Here is a 14,779-nt window from a genome sequence, read left to right on the forward strand (position 1 = left end):
ACGCTGATTACATTTAGATGAGAGGTTGCTTCCAAGTGTAGGCCCAACTCTGAGCTGCATGAATATGAAGGGAAGTGTCTGCCCGTATATCTTCATAATCATGTCTCAGTAGGTTTCTTTGCACAGAACCTCGCTTGCGGCTGGTGCGTGGCGCCTCAACTCTTAAGTGCAGACAGAGGGCTCTGCAGGACCCTGCCCTTTGTACGTGGTAGGTCATTGACTGGAGCTACCACGTAACACATAAACAATTGCGAACTTGCCCTTCTCAAACAGGACGTCTGCCCAAGCTCTAAAGCAAAAAGACAGGTAGTAGAAGAGTATGTTCTTTGTTTTTGTGTTGAGGTTGGAACTAAATTGATGCCTCTAGTGACATCACCAATTAGCCATAGGAGCACAGAGCGGACGCTACCTAACTAGAAAATGTTTCCAGAAAATTCCCCCTCTTCTACCCTGAGCGTTATGGGCTGCAAAATTGATGCATTAACCCAACTCTTGAGGTAGCTGAAATAATATTGTTGAGAAGGGAATATATCATAGCACCCATCTTCTTAAAAGACTTTTGGATGACTTGCCTAGTTTCTCTACATTCATAAGCTGGAAAAAAAACTCTTAGTAGCAGCCCTAATTTGAAGCATTAGTTAGTCCATGCTCCCAGATATGTGGTTAGTTCAGAGGGAATTATTGCGTCCAAGAACGTTGATAGTGGCAGGTAAGGACAGGAACATTTTGTTAGGATGTCAGGCCAAAAAATGATTTTGGTAGTTGGAGAAATTTCCTGTTCATCCAGTTAAGGATATCCTATCATATTGATTGGCTAGGGAGTTCACCTGTAGAAAGATCTGCTTTTTCCCGGAGTAGGATTTGGCTTGAAACTGAAATCTGATTTGAGAGTAAGCAGTGGTTTAAGAGAAGTATGGGTAGGGCCAGTGAGTGACTGGGGTGAGCCCTGTTGAACTTCATGCTGCACTTCAACAGAGGAGATGTAAACAATGCCAAATTGATTTTCTGCCCCCGCCCTGAGAGAAGCACTCAGACAGTTGCTGAATATGGAGGACCCTGTTGACGGTATGTGGAGGAGAATGGTTTTGGGAGAACTATGGAGACAAAGGCACCACTCGGGTCTAGGAGAACCCTTAGACCAAAAGCACGGTGGATGCAAATCTGTGACCAGGTTAAATTCTCAGTGAATGACATTTAACGGCCGGTGAGGCCCCTGGTGAGACAGGGCATGCACCAATACTTTCTTTACAGATGTTTACCTCTCATAGGTAGTTTGACAATGACATGAAAGAGCCAGCCTAGGCTCGCCAGAGTCAAGAATAGTATTTAATTTTTAATGGGGATTTATTGATGACCTGTTTCAGAAACAAGGCAGTCCTCCTTCCAAGGGTGATGTAGTGGTGAGGGCTGCTATGACTTCTTGCTATTTCCTTTAAAAACCATGTCCCAAGTCTGTCACTGGTGGTAGGTTGCAGGGGTGCTTACCTTCTCTTAGGAGCCAGCTGGGAATGCTGAGGCTACCCAATCCCTGGACTTCCAAGTATTTATTCCACCACTCTACATTTCTTGTCCAATTTTCTCACTTGTTTAGGTTTGTTTTCATCCATTCTTCTCCCCTGCCACTGTTTTTCTATCTCCCCTGCCCTCCTCCCCAATTCATTCGCCCCTTTCTGCCTTTCTCACACTTATTCTGGGTCAAAGTCTGATGATAAAAAATAAGACCTGGTTCCATTATCTGAAACCGCCTACACAATTTAAATTATTTATCATCATGCTGACTAAAACGGTTATTCCCCTTGCAGTGGGGAGATGCAAATGAAGGTTCTGATGGGATTCCTTGGGAGGGACAAAAGATAATTTAGAAAGGATGATATTTGTGGGAACTGTTGTTTCCGAGTCAACTCATATGGTTTTGATTTTAATGCTGAAAAATGTAATAATGTTATTTTCATGTTGGGATGTTAGCAATGAACCAACATTTATTACATCTTTATTAACACCCCTCTGTGTAACACAGCGTCCATGAGTGGCGGAGGTAACTCGGCGATAGGATTTAGCGTGTGCTTTGCAGGCTGCCCTGTGGACATGTACAGGTTTCTCCTGCCATTTGGCTCCACACATGTTTGATTACTCTGTTAACCAGGTTCCCTGGTGAGGCTGGAATGTAGTGAGCTTCGTGAAGCCTGCACGCTGAGTAATTTAGTCAGCGTGCCTGCTGTTTTGGTGGAACATGATGTGGCACGGCTGTGGGCTTTGGAAACGCTCCTAAGTTTCTGTGGGGATCTGTGGTTTCCATGGTAATCAAGGTTGTATGAGTAGCTGATGCTATGCTTCCTGGTGTTTGAATGAGGGGACTTGCCTCCTGCAGCTGGAAGAATATCACTGCTGTACCTGCTTGCTTGGGTATGACGTGAATGTGGAGTTCAGTCATGTCTGTTCCCCTTTGCGTTAGTATAAGGGGAATGTGGAGTTCAGTCACAGCAGCTCCCACGTCCCTATGTATGAAGTGAATTTCGAGATCAGTCACAGCTGTTCCCACATGCTTAGATATGACGTGAATGTGAAGTTCAGTCTCGACTGTGCTGTTTGCGTAGGTATAAGGTAAATGTGAAGTTCATTGACTGCTGTTCCTGCTTGCTTAGGTATGAGGTGAAGGTGGAGTTCAGTCACTGCTGTTTTTGCTTCCTCATGTAAAAAATGAATGTGGAGTTCAGTCACCACTGAACCTCTTGTGTAGGTATGAAGTAAATGTGGAGTTCAGTGACTGCTGTTCCTGCTAGCTTATGTATGAGGTGAAGGCAAAGTTCAGTCACTGCTGTTTTTGGTTCATCGTGTAAGAGATACAATTGGAGTTGTTAGCACTGACCCTCTTGTGTAGGTATGAAGTAAATGTGGTGTTCAGTCACTGCTGTTCCTGCTAGCTTATGGATGAGGTGAAGGTGGAATTTAGACACTGCTGTTCCTGCTTGCTCAGATCAGCATAGGTTCTGGAGGGTCAGTCGCTGCAGTTTCTGCTTGCTCAGATCAGCGTAGGTTCTGGAGGGTCAGTCGCTGGAGTTTTGTTTCCTCACCTCTGCGGAAGGTGTGGTGGTGTTGACACTAGGCATGGCAGTAATCTGTTATGCAGGAGCCTCAGACTACCAGTTCTCCAATGGCACATACGACCCCTGCGGCAACTCAGGGTGACTCTTGGAGAAACCAGGTGCCCGATGGGTCGCAACTGACCGCCACAAGCGGGCCATAGATACCTTACAACACGCTCGACCCCCCCAAACTCTCCCCCCCCTTCACCTGCCTATGCCTAACTAGCCACCGTGCCATACTGCAACACTCAGGCGGCTACCACCAAATGGAGCTATATATGACACAGTTCTACCTCCCGGGTTTGTTCAAGTTCTTATCATTACTGGCACAAAACAACCCCTACGATATAGGGCTACTAGTGAGAGTGCGCCTCACATCCCAACACACAACACAGACTGCCTTGCATGAATGTCAATACTGCCTCACCACTCGCTCCTTAGAAACACCACCAACTTTGAGACTGTACGGGAGGCTATAGACCACAACGTTATTCAGCCTTATGTCAAGGTGTAAAATGTATGTGATATATCTTCTTATATCAATGTCACCGATACCGATGTGATGTACTTAATTAGAGACAATGACAATAAAAATGATTTTATAAAAAAATGGCAGTAATCTGTTATTTTCCTCTTGTCTCTCCCACAGCTGGACCTGTGCCCGGCTTCAATGCGGTGATCGCCAGCAACGTCCCACTGGGAGGCGGACTGTCCAGCTCTGCCTCCCTGGAGGTCGCTACCTACACCTTCCTCCAGCAGCTCAGTCCAGGTGAGGCCATTGGTGCTTGAAAGAGTCAGTTACTTGTAAGCTAGTGCTCCTGAAAGTCTCCAGAGACAATGGCCACTACCTCGAATGCTTGCTCTTACTACACACCAGCCTTGGCATCTCCACACATCAAGCCCTTCGTCTAATTAATTCAAAGGGAAAACCCAGACTCTTTGGCTGTTGTGCACCTCTCAATACAGATCCCTTAAACTTATCCACAGCAATACTTTCAATCAAGCATTCCCTGACCTCCCCGCTCATCTGTGAGTTGTGTGAAACAGATGTGCCCCGAGCTCTCAAACTCATAGCCTCTCCCAAGCAAAAAAAAACTTTGTGTTAAAGCCGAGGACCCTCTTAGAGGGTAGAGCAAGGGAAAGATGCTGGAGACAAAAGAACACACAGGGCTTTCTATAGTGCTGCAAAGTCATTTAAAGAGCGTTTCCAGTTTTACCACAACCTGATGAACAGCACGGCCCACTTTGGCCAGGATGTACACACTCACCTGATTTATTTTTCACTGCTCACCAATCAAAAATACACACCGCTCAAAGATCTCAATGACAGCTCACCGTGAACCCCTGAACCAAACTGTGGGTTCGCCCTGCCATGTAGCTCGGTATGAGATTGCCCCTGCTGCTGATACCAAAGTAATCAGTCCTGGGATAACTGAAAATGTACATTTCTGCATCCCCTCTGACTCTTGCCTGAAAGACATATGTGGCTGTAGTGATACTATTCACCCTCATCGCTGCTATCATTAAACGAAGCAGTTCTGAGATATCAGAGTTCCTCAGAAGCTCAAGCATGTCCTCATTGCACACATCCACAAAGAGCCAGTGTTACCCCAGAAGATCCTGGCATACTTAAAACCTATCTGTGGGCCCTGTAGACGAGCAAACGTTTTCAAAACTGTAGCCCCTTTAGAATATTCCTTCTGTCTTGAGCTGAACAATTTGTTAGTCTTGTTTTCATGTTTCCTGTTTCTTCTTTATCATTCTTCTTCCCTGTTCACTTGTAGGGCATTGGGAAGCAGCTATTCAGCAGCAGCACCACAGCACAAAACAGAAAAAAGATACCCCCATCCAACCAGTGTGAATCACTGCTTGCTAGATTGTAGTTGAAGTTTATGAAGAGTTCTTTCTTAACTCTATCTTCTCCCTCCACTCCCAGATGATGGTGACCTGGTGTCGAAAGCCCTGGTATGTCAGAAGGCGGAACACACGTTTGCAGGCATGCCCTGCGGAATCATGGACCAGTTCATCTCTGTGATGGGGATGGAGGGCCATGCACTGCTCCTAGACTGCAGGTAGGGGGCGTTGGAGAGGTTTCTCACTGGTTCAGACACTCTTCACTGGCTCGCTCACTCTCAAATCTGTTGGCCAACTACAACCTCTTGTATGTATGTATATGGTATTTCTGTAGCACAAACCTACCCAAAAGGCAGCTCTGTACGTGGTGAAAGACCAGCATAATGTCAGCGAGTAATAAGAGGAAGCGCTGGGCTGTAGACTGTTAATGCATTATGATGTAGTGTTCTTTAAAGAAGTGTGTCTTTAATTCTTTCTAAATTGAAGCAGTTTTCGGGCGATCCTGATAGCAACAAGTTTATTGTTTCAAATCCTGAGTGCACAGATGGAAAAGGATGTCTTGTTTTTCTTTTTTAACTTCTTAAGTCTGCAGTCTGATGGTGTCTTGGCTTGTCCTGGCTGCAGGTGTGCTAAAAACCTACAAAGATGAAAAGCTTATCTTCTATATAAGCTGAGTTGCTGTTACTGATGGCTTTGCAGCTGGTTTTGAAGGTGGTGCGGGCTGGCAAAGGGGACCAATGGAATTCTGTTAGGATGGGGTGATATCATATTTCGTCAGGCCTTAGTTGAGACGTGTTGCAGTCTGTATAGTCCCTTTCTAGTGTCATTGTGGGGTCTGGGAGGCTATGGAGTAAGGCATTACAACCTTTCAGATCCAGTAGTACGAGGGCTTGAATAGCAGTTCTGAAGTTGCTTTCTTAAGAAAGAAGTTTCTCTTTCTTTAGAAGAGAGAGAGACCTGGTACCAGGCCGTCTTTGTTTTTTGGCAGTGTGTTCTTTGATGAGGATGTTGGTGTCCAGAGTAAATCCAAGTGGCTTGGCATTCTATGAAAGTTTGGGTTCGAAGCCATCAATGTTCATGTCAATGAGCCCAGTTTGTACTGTATGTTGTACTTGGCAAATAATAGGAATTCTGTCTTATTTGGGTTGAGCTTCAGGTAGGCGCTGGACATCCAGGTCTGGATAATGTGGTAGCAGTGTTTGAGGCTTTTGATGTCTGAAGCAGAGGAGGCTTTTAAGTAGGGTTGTGTATCATTGGCATATTGGTGAATCTTGATGCTGTTATCTGCGAGTAGAGCATCTAAGGGCTCCATGTAAAGGTTGAAGATGACAGGAGATAGTATGGAAACCGGGGGGGCTCCACGGGTGACAGAGATCGCTTGTGACCTGGAGGTGTCCATGTGAACAAACTGGTGTCAGTTGGAAAAATAGGAGGAGAAATAGTGAAGGACATTGCTGGTGAGTCTCATTCTAGACTCCAGGGTGTGTATGAGGGTGGGATGGCCAACTGTTGTAGACAGCTGAGTGGTCCAGCAGTATCAGGAGGCAGGGGTCATTTTCATCTGTGGTCAAGATGGCATCCTCTACTTTGTGGAAGGTAGCAGTTTCCATGCTGCACTGTGATCTTCAGTTGCCTCCTTACTTACACACATTTACACCGTTTTCTCTCAACTATACAAAATGAACAAGGTAAAACTGATAGCACATATCATGATGTGGAATTGCTGGTGAAGATCTGTAGTATCATTTGTCCAAGATTCATTCTAGTCACTTACTCAATCTTTCATTCACCTGCCATTGCATGTGTGTTTAGCTATTCACTCATGTGAAATCCTGCTTTAATGTTTAAAGGTCACTGGTGGCTAAGCTGGTCCCTCTGAGCGACCCCAAGTTGGTGGTGCTGATAACGAACTCTAACGTGCGACATACATTGACTGGGAGCGAGTACCCCAGTCGGCGACGCAAGTGTGAGGAAGCTGCCAAGACCTTGGGGAAGTCAAGCCTGAGAGAAGTGTCTGAGGCAAGCCTGGAAGGTGAGACACAAGACAAGATATTCAGATGTACAGAATGGGGCGTTGAACTGAGGCTGAAATATAACAAAATTGGGTGTTGACCACATTATGACTGCTGCTTAGCAATGAGAGCCATCGAGACAGTTTTCTCTCAGTGTGGGATGGAGGAAATTGTGGGATGAGAGGATGGGCACTTCCCGCTCGAGTGTAGGGCAGAAACCTCTGTGGTAAGAGGTATCAAAAGCATCTGGACCTACTTTAACATAGTAACAGGGATGTTTGTGCAATTACATTTTATATCACTACTGAATTTAACCTCTTCTGCTTAATGGCATTCAGCACCTTTGTATGTGGCATTAATGTGGAGGGTGTTTGTACTAGACTACGAAGTGCTTCCCTCCAATGTGGGCATAACGAAAGCTGGTGGCGGAGGGATCGATATAGGCCACTCCTGTTGTGGAACAGAGAGAGTGCTAACATGAGCGGACCTGTGATGGTTACCCATGGTCCCCATCTCTGTAGAAACCTTGGTGTAGATATCCGGTCGCTCGTCTGGCCCCTAAATGTGAGGTTTGTACATCACTTTTTAAAGTAATGACTGTTCCCACATCTCGCCAGAGTATACTATATTTGTTATGCTAATCCATCTGTAGAGTGCAACAATTACCCCAAGGGGTGCCCTGACGCTAGCACAGACATTTAACATATCAGTAAGGTGAGTTTACAATAGACGGCCAAGGCACACCAGAATTGACTAGCGAGCTCTGGTTCCTGAAAAGAGGTCTTTAGCGACTTCCTAAAATGGAGCAAAGATGGAATCTTCTGCTTGGTGACAGGAAGTTCATTCCAAAGTTTGAATGCGCTAACTGAAAGAGCCTTACCTCGTGAGTGACTGCGCTTAGTTCTTGGTAGGACCAGCAGTCGAGTCTCAGAGGAGCGTAGGCAGCTTGTAGGAATGTAATTATGACATTTTTGAGATTGGTAAACTAGGCAGATCCCATGAACTGCTTTGGAAACATGACAGAGGGATTTGAAAGCCACTCTTTTAACTGGTGTGGCGCCGCGGCCAGGGCGACTGACTCCGGAATCTGGGGATCACGGTTCGATCCCCGGCGCTGGCGGCAGATTAGCCCAGCACCATGTAACTCTGGCCAATAGCTTGCTTAATTTTCCCGACGGCCTCCAGCGCCTAGAGACTCTTACGGGTGATTGTTCGCGCTTTACAAATGTGGATTATTATTATTATTATTATTATTACTATTATTAACTGCCAGTGCACGGTTTTTAACGCATCTGACTAGGAGGACCAACGTGGCATATTTAGTCCGTGATCAGAGTCAGCACAAGTTACGTGTAAGGAAGAACCGGAACAGGTTACCTGATCACGGATGTCCCGAGGAAGCCACAACGCGGCATCTAGAAAGAGACAATAACTCTTCAATATGAATTAACATACATGTGACTACCTGATCACTCAGAAAAGGCGGCAGAACGTGACCCCTTCATTCCTTGGTCCTGACGAAAGCCTTAAGAATGAGCGAGAAGGCTGAAACATGTTGACCTTATTCACTGACCTTATTCACTGACCTTATTCACTGATGCAATAGACCAGTAACTTTGTCTATTACAGCATCATTTTTATTTTTAATTTCCCACTCCACTCGTATTCTCAATACATTTTTGTAGCCTTTTGAGCGTAGTAGGGAATTTTAAGTTCACCACTTATGAGCACCCTGCACATCCCTCTTTTCTCTTTTTGATACCTGGACGCTACTGTAAAATCAGTTGGTCTACCTCCAGGTGGAGGACAGCATACTAACAAAAGAAACCCAATGAAGATGCTGTGATAGTACACGAAGGCGGAGAATCAAGATACACCGCCCCCGACCTGTGTACTCATATGAGGGTTTTCTATACAGTTTCCCAACATCAAAGACCCTGATACTACAGGACAAGTGATCCATTCTCCCTCAACTTGATTTTTTGTATTACCATTGGAAGCCGGATGGATCACTGCTTCTCATTCCCTCCCCTTTGATATTTACGTGATTTAGGGATACCAGGATACGTAGGCCTTAAATGTTTCTTTCCTTGCGCCTTGCAGATCTGTAAAAAGAATTCCAAATACGTGTGGCATGTTTGTAACCACTACTGCTTAATATTTGCACACTTCTTATGTTGGACTTTGGCAATGCATTTACATGCTACCATGAAGCATGTATCCTCTATTAAAAATTGGTTGTAGAAACATCCACAGGAAATAAACTGCCAAAATCATTTTCAAATGCTTCCAACCATACTACAGTTATCCGCAAAATATATATATATTTTTAGATGTTTTGTTGTGTTGCCTGTTTTAAGCATATATTAGCAGTTTAAAGTGCGTACTGGTTACTTCTCAAAATCACAGTTGTCTTTATCCATTTAGTGGTGTCTGACTCTTGGTGATTAAATGGATAAAATTGTTGATTCGGCTCACTGGCTCTCTAACTGACTGACTGACTCTCACTCTCTGACTGACTCTCTCACTAACTGACTGACTCTCTCATTGACTGAGACTCTCTCTGACTGACTGACTAAATGACTGACTCTCTCACTCTCTCTCTCACTGACTGACTGGCTCTCTCACTGACTGACTCTCAATCTCTCTGTCACTGACTCTCTCACTAACTGACTGACTCTCTCTCTCTCTCAGACTCACTCTCTCTCACTCTCTCTCTCACTCTCACTCTCACTCTCACTCTCACTCACTCTCACTCACTCTCACTCACTCTCACTCACTCTCACTCTCACTCTCACTCTCACTCTCACTCTCACTCTCACTCTCACTCTCACTCTCACTCTCACTCTCACTCTCACTCTCACTCTCACTCTCACTCTCACTCACACTGCCTGACTCTGACTCTTTCTCTGACTGACACTCTCACCCTCTCTCTCTCACTGGCTGACTCTCTCAATCTCTCTCTCTCACTGACTGACTCTTTCTCTGACTCTCTCAATCTCTCTCTCACTGACTGACTGACTCTCTCACTAACTAACTGACTGACTCTCTCACTAACTAACTGACTGACTCTCTGACTGACTGACTCTCTCACTCTTTCTCTGACTCTCCCACTGACTGACTCACTGACTGTCTCTCTCACTAACTGACTGACTGACTCTCCCACTGACTGACTGACTAAATAAATGACTCTCTCACTGACTGACTGACTAAATAAATGACTCTCTCACTCTCTCTCTGACTGACTCTCTCACTAACTAACTGACTGACACTCACTGACTGACTCACTAAATAAATGACTCTCACTCTCTATCTCACTGACTGACTCTCATTCTCTCTCACTGACTGACTCAATCTCTCTCTCTCTCACTGACGGGCTCTCTGACTGACTGACTCTCACTAAGTGACTCTCTCACTGACTGATTCTCTCACTGACTGACTGGCTTTCTCACTAACTGACTGACTGATCCACTAACTGACTAACTCTCTCTCTCTCTCTCTCTCTCTCTCTCTCTCTCTCTCTCTCTCTCTCTCTCACTGACTGACTCTCTCTCACTGACTGACTCTCTCTCACTGTCTGACTCTCTCTCACTGACTGTCTCTCTCTCACTGACTGACTCTTACTCTCTCTTTCTCACTGACTGACTCTCTCTCTCTCACTGACTGACTCTCTCTCTCTCACTCACTGACTCTCTCACTGACTGATGGACTCTCTCTCTCTCACTGTCTGACTCTCTCACTGACTGACTCACTCACTGACTCACTCACTGACTCTCTCACTCACTGACACTCTGACTTTCTCACTGACTAACTGACTGACTCTCTCACTGACTGACTGACTGACTGACTCGCTCAGTCACTGTTTTACAGGTACTATTTCCGAGCCTTCACCCTCCTGTTGTTTATGCCCCCCAATAACAAAAAATAAACATAAGCAATCATTGGGACAGGCAGATAGAAGTTGCCAGCATTGAAAGGACAAAAAAAACTCAAGACATTATTTATTGTTAATACTTTTTTTAAATATGGTTGTACAGTTGTACATAATGCTTTCTTGGTCATATATACTGTAACAAAAATGCTTCTGACACTTCTTTATTATAATTTTTCAGCATGCTGCAGACTTCTGTACAGCAAAGTTTAAAGAAAATAGGCAAAGTCAATATCTCTGGTTAAACACTTACAAGGTCCCAAAGGCGAGACCTATTGGCTATGCCTCTTCTGTTTTTAACCATTATTATTATTATTATTTCTTAAGCAGTTTTGGTTTTCCACCATTTTTGTGTTTACTGGCTTGGCTTTGCAGCGCTTAGTAACGTAACTTGGAAGAAATAATATCTGTACTTTCTTTGTGTAAAAGGAATTTTGAAGAAAACAAATGTTTCCGTGCCTGTCTATTTCAGGCATGATGCATGCCAAGTCCGTCCAGAAGAGTAAGTTTAGAGCCCGTGCTTGTTAAGGTGATGATTTCAGATTTCTCAACCTTTCCTCTCCTGCTCTTGCAGCTGCGAAGGAGCGCCTGGACGCAGAGACGTACCGCCGCGCGCGCCACGTCATCGGAGAGATTGTGCGTACGTCCAGAGGCGCGGAGTGCCTGAAGTCTGGCGAATATAAGGAGTTTGGAAGGTTAATGGTGGAAAGTCACAACTCTCTCAGGTACCCATTTACCACTTTTCACTTATTCTAGCCACACCACCTCGGTGAGAGGCAGGGCCGGACTGGGAACCAAAACCGGCCCTGACAGTGCTCGGCCGCCCCCCCCCCGCACCCACCCGCGGGGGTTTGGGAGTGACGCCGGGCTCTCTGCCTGGGCCGGTTTTCGGCCGATTTTGTTACAGGGCCGATCTGCCCTGTAACAAAATCTGCCCCCAGGGGCCCAAAACCGGCCCCCACCCGTGCGGCGCACCGGGGGATTGCCCGGTGCCCGCTACCGCCGGTCCGGCCCTGGTGAGAGGATACCTCGGTGTCATTCCTTTCAAACATTGTCTAGTCAGAACGTAGTGCATCCTCCATTCAGATCATCAGTGCTCCCCGGGATTACAGAACGAAGAGTTTACTGACCTGGGACAACGTTTCAGAGGCTGTGAGGACGAACTTGGGTGGCTGGTGCACCCAGAACCCGCAGCATTTCCAAAGGGAGTTGTTTCTCTGGTGTGGGGTGGGGTGTTCGGTGAAAGAGATTCTTCTGGATCATCCCGGGGCTGCAGAGAAAATATCCATCATGCAATGGCAGGGCATTCATACTAGCATGTAAAGCAAGGTTCCGAGTCAAATCTCCACAGCGGAGAAACAAGCGTTAACACAGAGGCACATTTAGATTTCCTATTTAAACGGACGTGCTGCTCTCCACCCAGAGGCCTTTCTTCATCAGAAGTGCTAATAGTGAAACTCCTGCTACTTACCAAAAGGCACCCATAACAAATGCTGGGAGCTTAACTCTTCGCGAGAGCGCAGATGATTCATATACCCTAGCCTGATATTACAGCCTCGTCTGTGGCTGCACCACCCACCAATGCCCTAAAACAAGGGGCAAGTATGCCTTACAGAGTCTGCGCATATTCGTTTCCAAATTGTTTTTAAAATGGGGAAAGTTTCTGTGGAATCATTGGTTTACACGTTTTGCTCTCAGACCGAGTGCTCCAGGGTCTGTTGCTTCAGATGTCTTGGGGAGATCTAGCAGTAGGCGTAAGGAGACATCATCTACCAGCTTTAGTGTAAGCCATCTGGGATTTTCACTAGAGCCATCAGCACAGAACCTTGGGTGAAAGCCAGCCTGGTAAGTATCCATGATCTGGCCTTACTCCAGAAGAGCCTGAAGTTGTGTAGCTACATGTTTTGTCATGGTATTGCAAGACTTTGGTTGCTCTAGGTGACACCGATGTAGGTTCAAAGCTGCATCCGATCGAGTCCAGTTCTGGGACTGCCCTTCAGAACAGAACTGTTGCAAGCCTCTCTCTAGAACTAAGCAGGCTCGCTATAGTCCCCCGAGCGCAACCGCACGGGTGGCCTTGAACACCTAGTGCACATCACCATATAATGAAGATTGAAATGTGGGCTTGTCAAGTCTGTGGAGAGTACTGTCTTAAAGATTCTAGTTTGGTCCTATTCATGCACTCCCTCAGATATGATCATGGTTCCATATGGTCCTGTAACACGTGGAGACCAGTTTTGAACTCACGCCTGTATTTGATGGGTATCTTGTGCAGACTCGTCCTGACAGCTGTAATGTGGACAAAGCCTGATGACCGGTAACCTTGAATGACCTAGAGTCTGCGCATGTACTGCTCTGTCATCCCAGTAAACTTTGACCTTGCATAGTCCACCCGAACCAATGCAATTATCCGTGTTAGCCGCCCTCTGTGAGTCATTGATAAGTAAGGGATCAGATATCCTGCTTTTTTTAGATCGTGCTTAAACTGCTGGTGACATTTACATTTGGAACTTCAACCCAACATTCACTGTTGGACTCTTATAGCATCTGTACTATCTAGATTTGCGTGTCTTAGAATAACATTCGGAGTTGTCTTAATGCCAGAATGTGGACACATTCCTGATTTTTGTGATCCCCAATCTTATTGTCAATAAAATAAACAAAGACCTATATTTTTTGTAACATAGATCTGGCTGGACATAGACCTCTATTGCATGTTGTTTGATTGTGTTGCAGTCTGTCTATTTTCAAACCCCTAGTGGCCCCATAATGCAAGCCTTGACTGGGCGACCTCACTACCCAAGAGAGTCATAAGCCAAATAGGAGCAGTGCACTACCGTGTCCCTGGGGCACCAGTAATGAACACTTATGTACTAGAGAACTTCTCAGGAGTCCACGATTGAGACAGTAACTGTGGAAAAAGCAGCACTGATATACACTGAAAGAGCTGCTCCAAGTGAATCCTCTTAGTGGAATGACTAGTCTGTGCTGAAAGTGCCTCTGAGAATATCCAAGTGGATTTGTCTTGCATTTGTTTACTCAAAAGGATTCCAAATTCTTGCAGTGCAATGTTTGTGGTCTACTTCAATTTGTGATTTGTGGCAGCATTGCATCTTGGATTTTCAAAATGTACCTGAATCAGTGTTTGTCTGGTATTACTAGACTGTTAGGTTTTCTGTACTCTTTAAACAAGCGTCTGATTAGTGACATTGTTCCCCAGGTTTATTTGGTGGGTACACTTATGTGCAATCTATTTATATGGCCTATGATGTTCATAGGTTTGCGACTCATGTATTTGCACGTCATTGATGCACACGTCTGTTACTGATGTACAAGGGAATGTGCTCTCTGTGCACAGCGTAAGATTCCCTTTCAGAAGACCTGCCAAGCAGTGGAGGTCAGGCATCCAAAGATAAGTTCAGGTGTATGCAAGTGTGTAACTGATGAACACAGGTATGTCATTAGTGTGTGAAAGTGTTGTACGTTGTTATGTACATAGTGTGTTATCCCATACACAGTGCTGACTGATGTACACAGGAATGGGATTGCTGTAGAAATGTGTGGTTGATGGACACAGGTGATTATAAATATTTGACTGACATGCATAGGAGCGTGATGATTGGTGTATACTGTTATGTGATCGTCATTCACAGGTGTGAGATAAACATACATGTTTGAATCCAAGCATATGTGACAGCCTGCTTCCATTCTTCTACAGGGATGATTTTGAGGTCAGCTGTCCGGAGTTAGATGCGCTGGTGGCTGCAGCACTGGAGGTGGATGGGGTGTACGGCAGCCGGATGACTGGTGGGGGCTTTGGGGGCTGCACAGTCACGCTGTTGGAGGCTGGAGCAGTGGAGAGAGCGATGCAGCATATCAAGGTACACAACTAGTCCAAT

The 14,779-nt window shown here is 45.5% G+C and overlaps 1 protein-coding gene across 6 annotated transcripts in view; it reads left to right on the forward strand.

The window, feature by feature from the left end:
- GALK1 (galactokinase 1) overlaps positions 1-14,779 on the forward strand; it is a 59,230-nt gene that overhangs the window by 43,825 nt on the left and 626 nt on the right. For all 6 annotated transcript variants that reach the window (XM_085616990.1, XM_085616995.1, XM_085616991.1 and 3 more), the window contains 5 exons: positions 3,733-3,852; positions 5,020-5,155; positions 6,788-6,969; positions 11,455-11,605; positions 14,599-14,761. In XM_085616990.1, coding sequence (XP_085473116.1) covers positions 3,733-3,852; positions 5,020-5,155; positions 6,788-6,969; positions 11,455-11,605; positions 14,599-14,761 — 752 coding nt within the window. The remainder of the gene's footprint in view (positions 1-3,732; positions 3,853-5,019; positions 5,156-6,787; positions 6,970-11,454; positions 11,606-14,598; positions 14,762-14,779) is intronic.

The sequence above is a fragment of the Triturus cristatus genome, chromosome 7 (genome assembly GCF_964204655.1).
Source record: "Triturus cristatus chromosome 7, aTriCri1.1, whole genome shotgun sequence".
In the NCBI taxonomy this organism is placed as follows: Eukaryota; Metazoa; Chordata; class Amphibia; order Caudata; family Salamandridae; genus Triturus; species Triturus cristatus.